Source organism: Polistes canadensis, unplaced genomic scaffold (genome assembly GCF_001313835.1).
Source record: "Polistes canadensis isolate GaletaPanama2010 unplaced genomic scaffold, ASM131383v1 scaffold_20, whole genome shotgun sequence".
NCBI classification, from domain to species: Eukaryota; Metazoa; Arthropoda; class Insecta; order Hymenoptera; family Vespidae; genus Polistes; species Polistes canadensis.
The window spans coordinates 892294-912583 of record NW_014569567.1 but is presented as its reverse complement, the minus strand read 5'-3'; the positions used below and the strand labels follow the sequence as shown (position 1 = coordinate 912583).

Sequence of the window (20290 nt, the reverse complement as noted above, 5' to 3'; positions counted from 1 at the left end):
TCGTATAGTAATTCATAATATTTGATTCAATTTTTATTTATTTTTTTTTTATTACTCTTTCATGCACCCACTGCATATAAGCATATCCACACATATTGGATACATAAAAACAATAGAGAAAACAATAATTTGAACAATTGTTCATACAATTTGTTATATTATATATATCTTGCTTGATTCACGATTCAAAAAAATACATTTTTTTCGATAAAATTTTACAACTATACAAATTTTCATTTTGTAAATTATATTAATTTATTATTGATTTGGTCAATATTATTTCATAAATAGAAGATTTTAAGTAAATTGCACATTACTTTTAAATAAATTAAAAATTGTGTAATATACTATGTACATGTACAACATTAAAAATATTTGTTAAGAAAATAATTCTTCTTCTGATTCTTCCTTAAAATCTACATTACTTAAAATCAATTTATTTGTATAAGTCTCTGGCATTCTTAATACAAGTTCGCATTCACTTTCATTGCTTGATACTGATGTATTAAACATAGATTTAGTTTTCTTATTTGAAGCGCTTTCAGAATAATTTTGTTTCTCAATCGCTGAACTAGTCGTCGCTTCCATTTCATTTACAAATTCCTTACCCGTTAATTTAGTTCTTTTGCGAGTAATATAAAAAGAATCTATATTTTCATTATCCGAATCTTCATTTTGATCTATGCTTTTATTAGATACCACTTCTTTCAATTTTGATTTAACATTTTTTGCACTCTTACTGTTCGTATCAGAGTCTTCGCTCTGATCTGTGCTTGTGTCATATACTGACTTTTGCATACGTTCTATATTTTTTAATCTATTTTCTAATTCTCTGATCTTTTTCTTTTTAGCATTTAAAATTAAAATAAATTTTTCATACAGTTCCTTTTCCATGTCAATTTTTATTTTTATCATTTTCTCCATGTTAACGCATAATTCCTTTTTGTTATTAGTCAGTAAATCATTTTTGATTCTTAATTCTGAAATATTTCCTTGTAATTGTTGTTGTTGTTCTAATATACCGTATAAAGTTTCCGATATATCAATAATATTTGAAATTGGACATACTGTAATCTTTCCTAAAATCCATCTATTATTCTTCCTCCATTCAAACTTATTATCTTCAAGGAAGTATTGTATTTCTACATTTTTACCGGAAAAAGCATCTTTGGTTTCCTCTAAATATTTGCTAAATGATTTCGAATGTTGTTCCGAATAAAAATTGATATCATTTGTAAGCATCTGAAACGATTACGTTTTATTGCAAAATATTAAAATAATAATCGTAGAAAATTCAATTTACCTCTCCCATTAATGGAGCTGCAGATGATTTAAGTAAAATAATCTTAAAACATGTATTCGTCCATTCGGTATATAAGATATATTTTGTCCCATCAATTTTATTTGATATTTGGGTAATAGTTATATTTAACATTCTAAATAATATCTATTTTAAATATTGATAAACTTTAAACCAGGAGATATTAATTTACTTATTTTTGTTATTTAAAAAATGAAATGTCATTTGATATTTAAAGATTTATTTGTATTAATATCTTTATGTCAAGTAGAGAAATAACCTATTTAAATACTCCATTACCACTATACAAAGATTTTTCGCACTACGATTTAAAATATTAGAATTCATTTAAATATCTCCTTGTAAATATAAACTCATTTTTATTTATAGAAAAATACTTTGGTATTAAATATTGTGAGAAAGAGAGAAACTAGTAATAATTAATATTATATCTGTTCCACACATTTGTAAAGTTGATCTGTCATAATAGCACCAACATAACCTATAATTTCTTAATTGTAAAAAATGGTAGAAAATCACATGGTATAACCAGAGAATACAGTCAGGCTATTCCATCACTTGATTCTATGATTAATATAGTTTTATTTTTGTTACAGGTGATCATCGTTGGATTTAATAACAAACCTTAGGGATTTTTTTTTGTTTGAACGCCATGAAATTTTTAAAAATATAAATATATGTATTTATAAACGTATTTCTGAAGGCACACACATTTTTATACACTAACTATTGAATATAATTATTTAAAATTTTATTACAATATAATTAAACTATATATAATACTATCAAAGAATACTGTATTCTTTTGATAGTATTGTACCGTCATCGCGTTAAGTACCTACTTTCGTCTAATAATGGCCCCATATAATTGAAATGATTTTGATTACGCGAAAACTGGACTTGTGAGCTTCTATGTACCTCTGTATTCTCTGGTTATACTATGTGATTTTCTACAATTTTTTACAATTAAGAAATTATAGGTTATGTTCGTATCTGTTAGATTGTTTAAAGCCATGTTTTTTATCTCCACTACTTTCGCTTATTATTTTAAATCAATTGAATAGTGATTTAATAATTAATAATCAATAATAAATAATTAAAACAATATATTGGTAAATTAGAGGGATATAAAAATACAAAAAAATTAATGAAGTTGATGGGGCTTGACTATTCATTATGTTCTTTTCGTTTATTTAAAACAAGAGAAGATAAAAATTTCTTTTGCATCCTTTTTTCCCTCTACCCTTTTTTTTTTAGAAGAGATTAGTTATATGACCTTACTCCTAGAGTACAATGTATAGTTCTAATTTACTCCTTAAACTGTGTAAAATTTAAAAAAATATCGGAGTTAAACTCCTTTGGTGCAACCCTTAATAGAGGTAATTTATATCTGGTATAAAAGTAATAACTATATACATATATTTATATATGGATGTATGTGTTTCTTAATATATATATATATTCATATATGTAATAATACATGTTTATTAGTATTAATAGTACATTTGACAGTACATTTATTAATACGCGAATGCGATTATATGTGTATACACATACAAATATATTTCCTCAAATGTAAAATATTAACTTGTGTATAATGTTTATGTGTGAAATTAATAATTATTTTATACTAACCAAAAATAATTTACTAAAATAATTACGTCTTATATTTATATTTGCTCTTTATCTCTCTTGTATCATGTTACTCTTTAATCTTTTAATGCGAAGTTGTTCAACTAATTTATTTTCAAAAATAATTACTTAAGTGATGTGGGGTGTATTTCTTATATCCTTTTATATATATATATATATATAATATGTTAAAAAAGCATATCAAATATTTAACACCTGTATAGTCAAGTTTACATGATAAAAGAAAATTTAAGACAAGTGTGTTTTTATTGATTATTATCAAAGAAGATAATTTATGTATTGTGATTATAATTACTTTTTTTTCTTTGACTTTTTATCTGGAATTTTTGTACCAGTCAAACTGGCTAACTGATTTTTTAACTTTAATAAAATATCTACCTGTGGCTGCCACACGCTCTTTTCTTCTTTTGCTTTTAATTTGCGCACTAAAGTGCCCTAAAATTTGTTAATAAATAATTAGAAATAATTACAGGTGTTATTCTGTATTATAACAAAAAAAATAGAAACCAATATTTAACACAATAAAATATTGGAACGTACTTGTTTTGCAATAGCTGCTTCTAAAGAATTGATGTCTGTACTAGTATCTCCATTTTGCTCAGGAGTGTACAATGGTTTAACTTTCTTATTGTTGGCAGTATCACATTTATCTGTATCTTCTTTGAGATCAGCTTGTTTATTTTGCATTTTTACAGGAACGTCCACATTAGGCTGCTGGACATTTTTATCATTGCTGTATATTACCTCTTTGACTAGTTGATCCTTAGAAAATAATAAGATTAATAAAATATACTAATTTTATTTAAATGAGTTATATATGTAAATCGAATTTACCTATTGGTTTGTAACAACTTCTAAAGATTTAACACTTACAGTGATATTATTCGTTTTCGATTGAGTACCATTAGATTCTTGTTTCCCGGAATATTTTTGCCTTAACTCTTCAATCAATTGGTCTTCTATTTTTGTAAAGAGAGGCGATGCTTTACCAATTTTGTGTCCAGAAGGTAGCATATTCATAATTGTGTCTGGGATATACCCATAACGTGTTTTATCCAACCCTAATTGTCCCCTTATTTCACGAGAAGTAGAAGGCATATAAGGTGCCAACAGAGCTGATAAAAGACACGTTAAATTACAACAAATCCCAATTACTGTCCCGGCTTTCTTCCTATTAACAATACATTTAAATAATAATACATATATAAATTTATTGATTTAATACTAATAAAAATCTAAAAATATATTCCTTACTTATCATCATCTGTACCCTTTACTTTGACCCATGGTTGTTGCGATTGCATATATTGATTTCCATGTTTCGAAATTGCTAAAACGTATTTTATACCATCTCTTAATTTAGCTTGTTCAAGTGCAATTAAATAGGATGTCAATTCACGTTGAGCTAATGCTAATAATGTCAAATCATCTTCTTGAGGTTCCATTGGTGGTACTTTAGATTCAAAAAACTTTTCTGTAAATACTAGAGCCCTAACAATAAAAATAATAGTCGTTAATAATGAGATAATAAGAATATTATATTATGTCATAAACGTATATTGCAAATTGCATACCTGTTAATAAAGTTTCCAAGATTATTTAATAACTCATTATTATTTTTAGTTGCTAAATCCGCCCAATTAAAATTTGAATCCTGGCTTTCAGGTCTAATGTATGCAAGATAAAATCTCCATACATCAGCTGGAATACCTGTTTCTCTAGCATCAGTTCCAAATACTCCAATACCTCTGGATTTTGAGAATTTAGTATCTTCATAATTCAGATATTCTAATATAAAAAACATTTGTCATTTTATAGATATGTTGAACATAATAAAAAATAAGTAAATAATAAGATATACAAATAAATTATCAATATTACACACATACCAATAGCCATCAAATGTTTTAATAACGTATAATCTTCATTAGTTGCTAATAAATAGGCAGGAAACATAATAGTATGGAATGGTACATTATCTTTAGCCATAAATTGGTACAAACTAATATCAGTGCCATTGGGTTTCCACCATTGTTCATATTCTTTAGTATATCTTTTTGTAATACTGATATAACCAAAAGGAGCATCAAACCAGACATAAAAAACTTTATTTTCAAATCCCTCAGCTGGTACAGGTATACCCCATTTTAAATCACGAGTTATACAACGTGGTTTAAGACCGTCACGTAACCATGGTTTTGTGACTCCTCGAGCCACAGCAGACCAACCTTTTTCTACTTTGGCTGACCATATCTTCAATCTATCTTCCAACTAGAATGAAACGATTTAATAATATTTAATGTTCAAGTGAAGATAAATATAGAAGAATATTATATATACAAATAGAAACATCACTTATCTTACCTTAGGTAAATCTAAAAAGAATTGTCTTGATTTCTTAATGATAGGTCTATTGCTACAGATTTTACATCGAGCATTAATCAACTCTGTTGCATTTACTAAATGACCACAACCATCGCATTGATCACCCCGAGCGTCTTCATATTTACATCTAGGACAAATTCCTTCCACAAATCTGTCAGCTAAAAATCGATTACAGGATTCACAAAGAAGCTGATCAACTGTATCCATCAGTACATATCCTTGTGATTTGATTTTTAAGAAAAATGACTGAACAATTCTAAAAATATAATTGCATTTCATAATTATTCTTCAATTATGTATATGTAATTAAAAACACATGCAAATTTAAAAAATGACTCAAACATAGATTTTCGTTGATCTTACTCTGTTTGTTCAGCTGTTGTAGTACGTCCGAAATAATCAAATCCAATACCAAACCAGCGATAGATATCATTATGGATACTAAAGAACTTATCACATATTTCTTGAGGTGTTGTTTTTTCTTCTAATGCTTTGGCCTCAGTAGCAGTACCGTATTCATCAGTACCACTAATTATATATTATTATTTCAAACGTCATATAGTACATTATACAATAAAAAATACAAATATATTAAAATATTCTTACCTAATATATAATGTATTATAATTTCTTTGCCGACAATACCTAGAAAAAACATAAAGTTCATTTTTAAAAAATCATTTTATAATAAATAGGAGGAAAATTTACTAATATAAATACCTAGCAAATATATCTGCAGAAAGAACACAACCAACGATATTGCCTAAGTGAGGTACATTATTAACATACGGAAGCGCAGATGTAATTAAGATGTTCCTTTCTCCTTTTTTTGGTAAACTAAAAATATAAAAAACTAACGAATTAATTATTCAATTTTTTATTAGTTGACTTACAAATATGAAATTAAATGTGGAAACTTACACAGGATACGATGATTCTTTTACATTTGGACAATTACACGAATTCCAATTAGTCGCTGCTTTATCCAATTCTTCTTGGCTAACTACTTCAATGTCTTTTTCTTTAACTAAATTAAGCTAAAAATAATAAATAAAAATATAAAAAGCACGATACTAATATTTGTTTACGATTGTATTTTCATTTACTTCATTAGTAGTAGACTTGCAGGATTTTGTTGAATTAACTGGAAACCAAGATCCTGCTTGAATACTGTTAATTGCTTTTAAACCTCGTTCCAATGAAAATACTTTCAAAGAGTCCTGAAAATATATTATTAAAGTAATAAAATTCATAAAAGTTTCTTTCTTATTTTTTCTTATATTATTTTTATACCTGAATAATTGGCAGTAATTCTATATTTTTCAACCAATCGCTAAGATATACATATTCTTTAAGTATTTCATTTCCAATCTCAGTAACCATTACAGTAGACCATATAGATACCCAAATAGATGCATCTGCTAATGATATATCATTTTTATCCTACAAAATTCGAATGTTTTTTTTATTGCAACAAACAAAACCAAGATGTGGATTGTATAAATAATTACAATAAAATACCTTAATTAAGTACATTTTGTCTTTTAACGCATTATTTATTTCATTTAATAGAGACCATAAGCAAGACTTAGAATCTGTTTTATAGATTCCTGTAGTTCCATAATATGTTATTGCAGGCTATAAATATAAATACATTTGTATACACATAAAAATACAAATAAATATATATGTAAAACATATTAATTTACCTGTAACTGAGAAGCATCCCATTCTAGCCACTTATTAGTTATTATTTCATATTCTTCGGAAGGAGCTACTAAAAACTGCATTCCTGCGCTTGTACTAAATATTTTAGATCCATTTGGCAACTCAAGAATAGGAAGTCGATTTAAAAAGGTTTCTAAATAAAATTGAACAATCAATTTTAAATTCATAATCGAATAATTATATATGTTACAACTTTAATGTAATATATGTAATAGTTTGAGTCATCCTTTTTATTGTAATTGTAACTATTTCATCATTTTTTACATCGCGTAATATATTCTATAGTAATGTGTTTAATATCGTAAATTTAAATAGAACATATTAGTATAAAAACATAATAAAAATGAAGTTCTTATAAAAATGTTAATAATTTAAATTTTCAAATAAAGTAGGTTAAGTTCATACCATTCGGAAGTGCTATCTTCACATTTATTGTTTTCTTGTCTAATTTAGCAGCGATAATTAATTTTAACGCATTTGAATTGCTCTCGTTCGTTAACACTATCATGGTTATTAATAATTTAATAAATAATCACAATAAATAGAAAATATGTTTATAACGCGCACACTACCCATGCGTATGAACAACAACCTGAAAACGTGACAGCGGTTAATCTAGGGAATTTTATTACATACTGTTTTTCGTAGTAATAAAACTATTTTAAATAATGATTTTACTGATTATGGTAAATGTTAGATTAACACTTTAAATATATAAGTTGTGTATTCAATATTTGGAATAGTTTATTTATGGATTTACTGGTATGTATGTGGCTATTTAAAAAGAATTTTACAGTTTTCATTTGCAAAGAAAATACATTTCTATCATCCTACTAAAAAACAACAGAAAGTGATTTGTATTAATTGTAAAGAATTTTTTCACACGAGATAGCCTTTGGAAAATTAGATATCCCTCACAAATTAGGGTGAATTAGTTAAAAATAAAGTTGGGATATTGTTATGATTTTAGAAGCAACATTATCATGTACTTATCTTTTTTTAACTTGTGGTTCTTCTATGTATGTGTTGTACAAATATTCTTATTATGAATATTCGATACTTCCAACACATTTTATATTTGCATTTATTGGATTAACAACATTAGGAATTCGATCATTATATAGTTTAACATATAAATTATTTTTCAAATCTTACAGTGAGTATATGATATACAAATTAAATTATAAACATACTTTTTTACTTTGTTACAATGAGTGCATTAATATTTTGTAGCTTTAGATGTAATATTGATAGAGTCAGAAGAGATGGAAAGTAAAATGAAAGTTAATATTTTTGATGAATTTCTTAAAAACATTAGTAGAACTTCTTTAATGTGTTCCCTTTTATTTCAACATGGAGATTATCTTCTTGGATTTAATGCAATTGTCAATTTTGGTATATGTAGTGTAATACACATAAAAAATTGGATAATATTACAAGATCGGGTACTTTTCAAACAAAATTGTTTTTATCCTTTTAACTTTTTAATAAAAATGAAAACTCTCTCTCTCCTCTCTCTCTCTCTCTCTCTCTCTCTCTTTTTTTTTTCTTTGAAATAGTTACTGATATTCTAATTTCAATAGAATGACCATTCAGTCATCAGATTATCATACAAAAGAAGTTCATTTAATGAAGTATCTGAAATATTTGTATTCCTTGAATTATTGACCACTGGCTATGTTATGTAAGTTTGGAGATCATTTGCAAAAAAAGATCTAATGTTTATTACATAAAAAATATTCGTTATTTTAGGTTGTTAAACAATAATAATTATGGTTTATTAGCTAATATCTTCTATGCAACAACAACTGTTTTATTTCCAAGCGAAGAATTTTATCAAGAATGGACGATATATCATGCAATTAATAATTATATGACAATGGCTTATGTTGCTTTAATGACAGAAGCGCTTAAACAATTATGACAATAAGATTCAATATACATTTAAAATATATATATATATATGTCATGTATTATATATATATGATTTAATTCAATACAAAATCAATTTAAAATTTAGGATTATACAGGATTGTTTAGATACAAATTATGTTCTTACAGAATATATAAATTTAAAAAAAATGTATTTTTAATGCAATGTATTGTCATAGGTAATCACAATACATATACAATAGTATATACATATACAATAGTATATGTGTATGTACGCGTAACATATACAATTTAAATGCTAATTTTATCACATGTAAGATAAATAGTAGAACATATAAATATATTTATTTTATCGTAGTCAATTTTTGTTGTTTTTGCTTTTATGAGTATATCATTTAATAAAACATAGATGCAAATAGATATTTTCTATTCATTATCTTATGAAAATACACATATTAAATTAAAAAATTAAGATCAATATTAAACAAATTTGATAGCAATTTTGATTGTGTTCCATATACTATAATTTGTTTTTGAACTATATTAATTTCTCACTTGAATAAATATTACATCAAATAAAAACCACATATATTATTTCTCCAATACGCTGATATAGAGCGGAAAAATAAAAACTGCAATTTATATTTAATTACTATTTTTATGCTATTATTCAATTGATTATAATTCTCAATTTTGGAAATTGAATGCATTTTCAATTTGTTTGTTCATCATTGTAACGTTAAACATTAGTGTTGGCTTCACGCCAACTATGTTGATTACGATTTTGTAATCTCAAACTATTTCTAGGGCTTTCATCGGGTTCATAAGCGGGATTTGTATGTCCATGATCTTCAAAGACATCCTTTATGGATATTTGACTACTTCTTGAAGGTCGTCCTTGTATACCAAGAGGATTACCTGCTACTCCATATTTATTAACGGCTCCTAAAGTTTGCATTTGTGATTTTCTTCTCATTGCCATTAAACTTGTTCGTCGACTTTCTAAGGCCTTAAAAGCTTTCACTGAATGTCGCGTAGACATATTTCCAGGCAAGCCTATTAAAAGGAAAATTAAAGTTATTGATTATTATTATTGATTATAAATCACCATCATTAATCGTTAATAAGTTACTTACCTGCACCTTCAGACATACTAAAGAAGCGATGTTTGAATGCAACATCAAGTGTATTTATTGATTGTGCCTTTCGTTTACTCTTTTCAAGATTTCTTATTGTCTTTCGTCTACCAGGTCCATTGCCACTACCTTCATCGTAATCACCTTCCATACCATTTAATTTTTGTAAATCTCTAACCATATCCACTGCTTGTTGAGAAGATAAAGTGTCCTCTGTGACATCCTTTAATAGGAAAATACACAAATTTATTTTTTGGAGTTTATTAACTTAATCACTTATTTGAACTTTAATTAAACAAAGACGTACTTTTTTGCAGCAGAACCAATCCAATGTGGTACTTGCCAAGATATGAGCAAAAGTACCAAATCTATGAAACAGCATAGCAGTGAACTGAATGACTAGAATTAATGCAAAAAAGAACACGAACACCAGACCAATAGGTTCAAGTTGCAAGTATTCTTTGGTAACGTGTACCTGAAATATTAAAATATTATTAATATTATTAATATTTAGTATAAAATATATATATATATATAATAAGTAATACGAATATTCATGCTCGCATGTGCATTGCATGCGTTTGTGCGTAAGTATTCGTTTTATATAACAAATTTATTTTAATGGTTAATATCATTTTACCATATATATATAATGTACATTTATTTAATGTGAATTATTGATATTAGTATCAACATTAGGTACAATGTAATACAAAATTTTAAGTTCACTTTATAAAAATATATAAAACATTATTAAAAAATAATGTAAACATTTTAAATATACGCATGTATGGTTTTCAATTTTTATCAAAAATTAGATGTACCTATTGTTGATTATAAAAATTTATTTACATCGCAAGTTTTATACATAAACTGAAACAATATCTATAATATTGTTAATAATGTGGTTACTAAACACTTTACTAGTAAGTTCTGTTACCAGATAAAAGTTAGATTTGGGATTAAGTTCCATCGTTTCTTCACAAAATAAATTTCACGAGTGTAGATATAATTATTAAAAATTTTACAAACAATATAAAAAAAGATAATTAATTTATCACTGTGATAAAAGCGATGTGACTATATGTCATATTATATTTCTTCTAAAATATTTATATACATAAATACACGTATACTTATATATGTAAATAGACATAAAAAGCATATACATATATATCACATAATGCATTAGTGGTGCTCGAATTTGACTACACCTCTTGCAGTGAAGGATCAGTTAGACCTATCCCAAAACATAAAGAGGAATGCATGGAAAAACATTGATTTGTTTTTAATAGGCTTAGGATAAAAATGGAGAGAACTAAGGATATTTAAATATCAAAAATTAAATCTGAGTATAAGTATGAAGTATATGCATATAAATGATAATCTATCGCTATCAAGAAAATAGTAGTCACATTATTAATCTCGTTTTTAAATTCTCATTTATAATTTATTTTCGCGTATCTAAGAAACGTGAAATTAGTCAAAGAATAAACTATTTCTACGCATTTACGTTTGAAATGCATGTAAGTATATACTTGTTATAACCTTATGACAACAAAAATATGAAAAGAAGCAAGACAAATAAGAGCAGTCATATCCTGAATTCCTGTAAAAATGATAAATCCTTTTAGATAGTTATTTAAAATAATTAGATTTGATGAATATATACGATTTATAGAAGGAAATTAATTTTCCTTGAACAGCTGGAAAAAGAAAAACAAATTGAGGATGGAGTATGCGGATAAAGTATCATACATGTAGGATGAAAATGTTATCGCTTAGTCACTAAGAGTTTCAGTCAGTGGACTAGAAGTTTTTCTGCACACCCACAATCCGATCCAACCAGGGAAACCTATGCAAGGCATTTATTAATATTAAAACCTCTTACACGTGCCATTATACGAATAATGTTATTGACAAACACATATTCGTAAAGTGGACAAATGCAGTCACCACGTAATTATGGTTTAGTTCTGTGTGCTTTCATTCTCATTTAATTAGAAAATGGAAATTTTTTTCAAATATTTGTTTGATTAAAGAAAGAGATGATAACTGAAAGCACACTGAAATTCCATCAACGAGGTACTGCTCATCCTTTTTTTGCCATTTTCGGGAATACTCGATACCTCCGACGTTTCTTCAACGTAGGTGATGTTTGTCTTGACGCCAAGAGGCCACACGATATGTAATTGATCTTTATTCAGCTGTAGCAAGAATACGATCAGTACGAATAAGGCATTGAACATTAAAAATGCGAAGACACTCTTGTTACGCAGCTCAATCAGGTCACCAGCTATACGGGCCTAAGTGAGACGATACAAAAAGAAAAAAACATATTAGAAATGTAGAATAAAAGCTCCGTCGAGTGGCCCAGCAATCCATGTTGTTTTGTTTGTTTCACAATGGAAATCATCAAAGCATAGGATTTACGGCACTGCGACGGAGCTTGGCTTTACCTCTTGCAAGGATTCATCATAGGTGATGTTCATCTTGATACCAAATGGCCATTTCACGTGTAACAAGTCTTTGTTTAGTTGGAGCAAAAAGACGATCAGGACGAAGAGGGCATTCAGCATAAAGAAAGCAAACACACTCTGGTCGCGTAGGTCCTTTAGATCTTTAGCGATTCGTGCCTGACGCAAGTAGTTTTAAATTCATTAATATTTTGCTGTTTTTTCTAATACAAAAATGTAAATGCACTAATCTTCCAACAGGCAAATGTAAAAGTTTGATATTAAGATATTTTTTTATATATTAATATTTGTTCATTCAATATTTCTTAAATATTTTTTATCAGTATCTCAAATAGATGATAAATACTGGCCATTTATTCAAAATACTAACCCAATAAAAAGCAGCTTTTTTTATATACTATCCAAAATATTAAAAAACATCTTTTCGAATATTTTCAATTCCGAATTAGGGATCGTGAAACAAAAATGTTGTCTCGTATATTACCTTCTCCGCTTTGTCTTCGTCTATTGGAAAGAGATACTTTTCAAGCAAATCTTTCCAAAACTGTTCTTCTTGAAGAGACAAGATCTCCACTTCACCTTTTTTCAATCCTTCGTCGCTCAACCAATAAGGTCTTGTGAGGAAGTTACTACCATCACGATTTTCTTCCGAATGTTGGCTTGTTACCGTTTCTGTTTCACTGTTACATTCTTCATCCTCGGCTGGATCTTCACCTATGGCACCCAATACATCATTTGTATGACCACCTATAGAAGATGTTCGTCTTCTTCCAGAAACATGTCCGTGCGGATCAATGGTCCTGTTAATAATTTAGTAAATAAATTACACATTATAGTATATTAATACTTTTTGAGAGGAATTATTTTCCTATACACATACCTTTCGATATTTTCCAATCTTTTGCCAAGTTGTTCCAATGACTCGGCAATAGCAACAAGTTGTTGTTTTTCATCCGAAGGTTTTCCATGTGTACAGAACATACATTTAAATAGGCTAGCCAAAGAAATTTCGATTGAACCTTGATCGTCGTTATTTGTCCCAGCACCATTTTGGAGAAAACCTAATAATGATTTTTGTTTAGCCTTGCGTTTGGCTTCCTCTGCTTCTTTTTTTTCTTGTTCCAATTCCTAAAGGAAGTATATGATATAATATGTACAAATAGTTATATAAGAAGTTGTATGATTTTTTCTTAATAGATAAAAATAAATTGTTAGAAAATTTTAAAGCATTTTTGTATATAATAATTTAATTCTACATGATAGTGTAAGAAGTAAGCGTTATTATTTTATTCTAAATGATTAATTTGTTAGTTTTATCGGATAATTACCGCCCTCGTTTTCTTCGCTTTGACTTCTCTTGTGCCCCAAGTAATGTCGTTCAGGTTGAATACTGAATATATGATTAGTAAAACGTACATCGAAGGTACGCTTATGTAATATATAATTCCAAAAATTAAACATTTTACTTCTCTTGGGTGAAGAATTGCTGCTATCACCATTTGTGCCACCACCAATAGTAGAAACATCGCGGAGGGAGAGAGCAAACTGTCTTCTACGATACTTATCGCAATACCAATTATAACGGCAACCATTACCAAACCATAGAAGGTGCTAAGAATTCCAGCCATGAAAACCTGTTGTATCCCTTTCGTAAGTTAGGTATTTATTTAGAATTAATCTTTTACGTTTTAACGAACATAGTGATTTTTTTGTGAGACAGCTTGGTATACATTGACATAATTCAATATTAACACATTCAGCCATTAATTGCTACCTTCACCGACATTTATGTAAACCCACGCCTCCAACATAGTGATACATATACACATACATATATATGATCGTGATCCTATAGGAGAGATTACATATGAATTCTTTAACGAATAGTTTCTAATGTGATTATGATAAAAAGCTTATTATACACGTTTGTTCGCATTACAAATGATTAATGATTATTGATGACGTGTAATGACCGCTTTTCTGAATTAATTCCGTGTTATGATATATATTATGGCATGCACTTAAATAATGAAAAGAATCTTTGAATTGGACAAACCTTTTTTGTCTTTTTCACTTGAACTTCTCGAGTACCCCATGAAACAACGTTTAGATTTATAATTGAATACAATATAAGAAGAAGATACATGGATGGGATTGATAAAAGATATATGATGCCAGGAACGATACACAGAAATTCTTGAGGATGCAGACAAGCTGCTATGAAAAATGATCCTGATAATGATATTAAAAATATCGCTGATGGTGATCCTATGCCGTCCTCTCCGAGCTGGAGAGCTGTACCTACGATTACGGCCATCATGATCATAGCATAAGCTGTAGATAATATTTGTGCACAGAGAAGCTGAAAAGTATAACACACTTATACGTGGACAAAACAATTATGAGAACGTTCTAATTGAAATTTTATATAATATGTTATTTTTGTATCCAAACTTATACTCTGACAAAATAACAATAACAATAACAATAACATACATACATCAAACGTAGCTAATTATGAAAAAACAATAAATTCAGATTATAAAAATATTAACGATAAGCTTACCTGTATGTTTGACTTGCACGTAAAACAAATGATCATAAACAATAGAATAGGTATAATATTATAATAAAAACTTGTCCAATTGTCAATTTTAAAAGCCGCTACGAAGGCACCCACTAACATAAGGAAGATGGTACCTGGTCCAAGTATAGTACCACCTGTAATACATTTTAATAAGAAATAAGATTATTTTGGAAAATTATTAAAAATCGGATTTTCTTTTTAAATTGTATGGAACATACCCATTAGAAGAATCTGATAAGATATGTATGGGAGAGAAATATTGTCATTGATTTTAATAGTCCGTTTGGCATCCATCAATAAATCCATAATATTAGCTATAGTTGAAGGTACCCATCGACGACGTTGATTATAAAATTCATTAAATCCTTCTGGCGCATGAGTGTAAGCATCACTTGCCGCTGAATATTCGACCTAATCAAATATTATCTCATTATTAATTTGTATTATATAAAAATTCTTGAATAAAACAATATCTTTAAAATGGTTAACATACTCTATAGCCACGTTGTAAAAGTAATGTACAAAGCCAACGATCTTCTCCCTGATCGTATTGCACGTAATGTCTAGCTTCATCTGATCTTGTTGTATACTTTTTCATAACATTATCATCCATCAATGCTTTTCCTCTAAACAAAGAGAAACAACCAGGACTACAAAGTACACAGCCGATCATGTGTTCTGTTGCCTTTTGCAACCAATGGCCAATCGCATATTCGAACATTTGATACCAAACCATAGGACCTAAACATCAATATTATTTATAGTTTCTAATATTTTATAAATAGAGATGTCAAAAACACTAAAATCAAACAATATACCTGAACCAACTGGATGAATACGACCACATGCCGCACCAAGATTCTTATTCTTTTTCATCAAATCAACAAGAAGTTTGACAGCAGTCGGTTGAAAATCAATATCACCATCTAATGTTAATAAATACGTATTTTCGGCGATTACTTCTTTACGATCTACACTAATTGGTAATTCCATTAATCGATGTCCCAACAAGTAATACATGTACATGACCTAATTAAATATTATAATCATTTATCGATTTTTCTATTTTTAAATATAATAGGAAAATACAAAAACGATTTTACCTGACTCCATCTTTTTCTGTGACGAATTTTACTTTTATCTTTCAAATGAGCAATCATTTTAGTTTTACCAGGAAGTGTCCATACCAATCTTCCACCATAAGGTGTCGGGAATTTTTTTGGATCTTTGACATGCGTTCTTGTCCGATGAACATCAGTAGCTGCTTCATCTAACGTTGAAACTAATAATTTCACAAATCGGTTAACTTGTGATTCGTTTTCGTCGTGATCGGATAATTCGAAAGCGTCGTCGAAGAAAATATGAGCTATACAAAAAATAATTAAGTTAATTGCGAAACTTATATGTATATATCTAACATACATTTTCATTATTGAATTATTTAACTTACTTTCGAACTCATAATAATCTGGATCAACGACTTTAAGATATTTTTGTGCCACGCGTCTAGCTGATTGATCTTCGTCTAATCGCAATATACTTTTCAAAAATTCCATCATTTCTTCTTTGTTTTCATGCCACATAGTTGCACACGCGTATATTCTGGTCACGTGGTCGCTACTTTTTACAGTGGAAGGTGGAGTGGTTGAACCATCTGTTTGCTCATATATAGTCTCATAATCTCCATCACCTTTTTCTTTTTCTATCTCTGCCAAGTCCTAAATGATAACAGAACGTTGCTATAGATCCAACAATTTCATTTATGTTTTTTTTATTTTTTATAAAAACCAGTACAATACTGACCTCCACTTTAACTTCTGGTTGATCGTCTCTCTTTCTATTCAAACCCATCGATTGATCGATCAATAATGAATCATACATCGGTACAACGAATAATTTTTCAGTAGCTGCTAAACGTTCACATTTTGGTGTCCAAATATGTAAAGTTATCCAAGTTTGTGAGAGCAACCAGAGTAACCAAACCCAGCCATATTGTTGTGTTATAAAATCGTTTAAGAAATATAAACGGGGTGATTCGTAAAATAAATAATCCGGAATAATTCCGTGAAAAAAGCAAGGATTACTATTACGTAGACCACAAGCAGCAATTAGCAAAGAAATAGTTACGGGTATTGTTAAATTTACAGGGAATGCATAACTGAATCCTTGGATCAGAATTTTGCACGCGAATTTACCTAAAAACATAGTATTCATTAAAAATAATTATCTCTAAAAACATAATAATAAAATTATGATTTTCATTTGTATTTACCAAAAATATATACGAAATATGCGCTAAATATTTGTAACAATAAGACATAAATTGGTGTATTGAAATCGGCCATAATGTCAATGTCGCTATTTGGTAAAATGTCTTTTAGATCTGCCAATGTACCATTGATAGTTTGTGTTACCGTTGCGTGTACAATTATTTTATGTTCTCCAAAAGCAGTACCAAACATTGTAAATAAGTGACCAATATTTTCCCCTCTTAAATGTAATATAGTTAAAACACTAATGAAAAATGCTATAATCTTCCAGAATGAAACGAACATGTACGTAAAATATCTAGTCAGTCTCAATTCTCTCTTTACTCGAGCCAGCATTTGGACGAAGCCTGTATCAAATAAATATAAAAATAGTAAAAATAACGAGAAAAATTTGTTAAAAGTTATAAATTAATAGTCTAGTTAATATATAAATTAAGAGTTTTACCAATACTGCTTTGCATGGAAACGTAATTCTCCCACCAACCACATGATACAAGTATTAAAGCTGGCGAAACAATCCATAAAGAAGATTTTGATGTATCTAGCAGAGGCCAAAGGACGAAACTCGTTGCTTGAGCAGTTAATGCAGCGAGGTCAACTAGTACGAGAATAAACGTCTTTGATTCGTCTTTATTTTTGTTCCGTGATAAGAGTCCTGGAATATGTACATTCAGGAATATAAAATCATTCGTAAAATTAATTTAATAAGAAAAATATATCGTTTCTGATAATTAAAAGGAAAAATATATTGAATCTTATGTACCTAATAATCCAGGTATAAAACAGACGCAATTAGTTAACATAATTCCTTTTACAACATCGATGTCTGGAAGAATTAATAAAAACATTAAGGCCAGTCCTACGACATGAAATGTTTCCATAAGGAAGACAAGGAAGAAATGAGAGTATGGTGGTTTTTTCCATGATTTAAAAATGCATATACGTAAACTACGTATCAAAGCACCAAATTCTGGTACTGCAAATGCGATTATAATACACCATGTCCATGCGATTCTTTCTTCTTCTGGTAACGTAGCTACATATTCTTTTTCTCGACCTACGAATAATGTAATATTCATCTTACAATTGTTACTAGGACATATAAATTATTATATGTATAAAAGTATTACCTAAATCCTTGTTACAGTAAAGGATTCTACGATCCGATCTCAATTGGGATGTCATAAAAAAGATCGTTCCTTTGGATATTACACCACTGACTAATACAATTATGAAAACGAGTAAATAAATGAAAACTTTTGTTAATTGGACGGTCCTTTCAAGACATTTTTGATTTGCCATTGAACCCGAATCGATTTTCGGTGGCGGGTTTCTAAACACGTCCCATTCTTTCGTTTCCTCGACGGGTCTTCTGCTGTGAGAAAAAAAAAACAAATAAAATGTGGTAATTTTAATCAATAAAAAATACAAAGAAAAAATTAATATATTTTTCTAATTCGGTCGAATAAATGATAAAGTTTTATTACCTTTCGGCATAATCTTGAATAACAGGGGTGCTTTCTCCATCGGAAAAATCGTCTGGTCCGGTGACCCCACCACCGTGTATGCTGCCATTGTGTTTCGGAGCTTTTGACATTCTGTATAAAAATAAAAAAATTCAAACATTTGAATAAAGAAATTCGTGGTCATTTTATTGATCAATTTATTGAAGTCAAAAAATACGTTTTTGTTATATCAATGTTGAATTATACTCTAATATCAAAAATGCGGACATAAAAAAGGAAGAGTACATAAGAAAAATGAAAGATATATTTATTAATAAAAATAGACATATCGTCATATTCAATAAACCTTAACGAAATAAACAGAGAGAAGAAGTAATGACCGATGCGGAACCTTTTTCGCTCTAGATATTTCAGTGACGTGCCACGTAACGGATTTGTTGTCTATCAGCTTTCTCTCCTTACCCATAATAAGTAAACGATGTTGTAAGTTAATCCATTGCAACTATTGTATATAGTATATGTATTTATATATAAATACTTGTTTTTCTTTTTCATTTAATATAAGTATATATCGAATTAAAATATCGCTCTCTACTTTTATATAAAAAAAAAATAAATAATTACATATATTAAATGTTTTTATAAATTAATTTTTCATCGTACTCCTTTTTTTTTTTGAATAAAAAGATCTTCCCGCAAAAACTTTCCACATGTTTTATATTTGTTTACTAATAATTAATGTACGATGGTAAAATATAATGAGAAAAGAAAGATTATATCTGAAAGAATAGAATTTCTTTTCTCTTCTATCCTTTATATATTGTATCCTTGTACAAGGAGATCCGAGAAGGTTTCTGGTTCCTGACTATTAAAAGTGAAAGGAAACGAAACACGCGGCAGATAATGTAGCAAGGCCATCCACAAGACAACTGGCAGTGTAGGTTACCGCCCTCGAGATACGTTGCAGTATTGGCTTCTTGTACGACCCTCGACATACTTATATATATATATACATGCATATAAGCACACTTACACAAATCTCCCTTTCTTGTTAGAGTCGTTGTTCAACATTCTTTTCCTTTTCCCAATTTTTAAATGTACCACTATCTTCTAAGAATAGTATGCACTATACTTACTCTCCTCTGCAACGCTGTTTCGCTTTTAGCTAAAACTTACTTGGGATGTTTGTGCATCTCATATTTTTCTCATTCAATTTTAACGTATACATTATTTGCATATAGTTTCACTTCTATTTTCCTAACATCTGTTACGATCAAACATGTTTTTTTTTTTCTAAGTTCACGTTCTATTTAACATAGATTCTACTTTTCCTTTAATAATTGCTAATATTATTTGTAAGAAAATATGAATTTT

General features: G+C 28.5%; 3 protein-coding genes across 4 annotated transcripts; all 3 read right to left on the bottom strand.

The window, feature by feature from the left end:
- Nucleotides 1–24: 24 nt before the first annotated feature.
- LOC106793897 (DNA repair protein xrcc4-like) lies at nucleotides 25–2393 on the bottom strand. Of its 2 annotated transcripts, XM_014761177.1 has the most exons (3): nucleotides 2164–2393; nucleotides 1304–1802; nucleotides 25–1242 (listed from the first exon to the last, which is right to left on the bottom strand). In XM_014761177.1, exons 2-3 carry the CDS (start codon nucleotides 1433–1435, stop codon nucleotides 379–381), a joined length of 996 nt encoding a protein of 331 aa, XP_014616663.1. In that variant the 5' UTR covers nucleotides 1436–1802; nucleotides 2164–2393; the 3' UTR covers nucleotides 25–378. The 2 variants fall into 2 exon arrangements, with proteins under 2 accessions (XP_014616663.1, XP_014616662.1); XM_014761176.1 differs by lacking the exon at nucleotides 2164–2393 and having other exon boundaries at nucleotides 1304–1945.
- A 642-nt stretch (nucleotides 2394–3035) lies between these two features.
- Nucleotides 3036–7684, bottom strand: LOC106793894 (methionine--tRNA ligase, cytoplasmic). Its single transcript, XM_014761172.1, has 16 exons — nucleotides 7493–7684; nucleotides 7069–7220; nucleotides 6881–6997; nucleotides 6653–6802; nucleotides 6466–6579; nucleotides 6281–6396; nucleotides 6080–6196; nucleotides 5966–6004; nucleotides 5723–5887; nucleotides 5339–5615; nucleotides 4864–5245; nucleotides 4549–4762; nucleotides 4229–4465; nucleotides 3848–4145; nucleotides 3515–3736; nucleotides 3036–3409 (listed from the first exon to the last, which is right to left on the bottom strand). Exons 1-16 carry the CDS (start codon nucleotides 7593–7595, stop codon nucleotides 3266–3268), a joined length of 2847 nt encoding a protein of 948 aa, XP_014616658.1. The 5' UTR covers nucleotides 7596–7684; the 3' UTR covers nucleotides 3036–3265.
- A 1885-nt stretch (nucleotides 7685–9569) lies between these two features.
- LOC106793893 lies at nucleotides 9570–19485 on the bottom strand. The gene is made up of 19 exons (XM_014761171.1): nucleotides 18938–19485; nucleotides 18581–18825; nucleotides 18214–18507; nucleotides 17896–18105; nucleotides 17453–17797; nucleotides 16984–17375; nucleotides 16631–16898; nucleotides 16284–16546; nucleotides 15999–16209; nucleotides 15674–15921; nucleotides 15399–15591; nucleotides 15160–15314; nucleotides 14650–14955; nucleotides 13474–13721; nucleotides 13078–13393; nucleotides 12246–12422; nucleotides 10424–10591; nucleotides 10117–10339; nucleotides 9570–10036 (listed from the first exon to the last, which is right to left on the bottom strand). Exons 1-19 carry the CDS (start codon nucleotides 19045–19047, stop codon nucleotides 9720–9722), a joined length of 4689 nt encoding a protein of 1562 aa, XP_014616657.1. The 5' UTR covers nucleotides 19048–19485; the 3' UTR covers nucleotides 9570–9719.
- Between the last annotated feature and the right edge of the window lie 805 nt (nucleotides 19486–20290).

What these genes read in the sequence shown, in the direction of transcription:
- LOC106793897 (XM_014761177.1), bottom strand. Translation starts at nt 1,435, where the DNA reads ATGTTAAATATAACTATTACCCAAATATCAAATAAAATTGATGGGACA. An exon ending in CAGCTCCATTAATGGGAGAG is followed by an intron (nt 1,243 to 1,303) that starts GTAAATTGAATT and finishes TAATCGTTTCAG; the next exon opens with ATGCTTACAAATGATATCAA.
- LOC106793894 (XM_014761172.1), bottom strand. Translation starts at nt 7,595, where the DNA reads ATGATAGTGTTAACGAACGAGAGCAATTCAAATGCGTTAAAATTAATT. An exon ending in ACAAAATGTACTTAATTAAG is followed by an intron (nt 6,803 to 6,880) that starts GTATTTTATTGT and finishes CGAATTTTGTAG; the next exon opens with GATAAAAATGATATATCATT. An exon ending in AAGGGTACAGATGATGATAA is followed by an intron (nt 4,146 to 4,228) that starts GTAAGGAATATA and finishes TATTGTTAATAG; the next exon opens with GAAGAAAGCCGGGACAGTAA.
- LOC106793893 (XM_014761171.1), bottom strand. Translation starts at nt 19,047, where the DNA reads ATGTCAAAAGCTCCGAAACACAATGGCAGCATACACGGTGGTGGGGTC. An exon ending in TTCCATGCAAAGCAGTATTG is followed by an intron (nt 17,798 to 17,895) that starts GTAAAACTCTTA and finishes TATTTGATACAG; the next exon opens with GCTTCGTCCAAATGCTGGCT. An exon ending in ACGAAGACAAAGCGGAGAAG is followed by an intron (nt 12,423 to 13,077) that starts GTAATATACGAG and finishes CGTCTCACTTAG; the next exon opens with GCCCGTATAGCTGGTGACCT.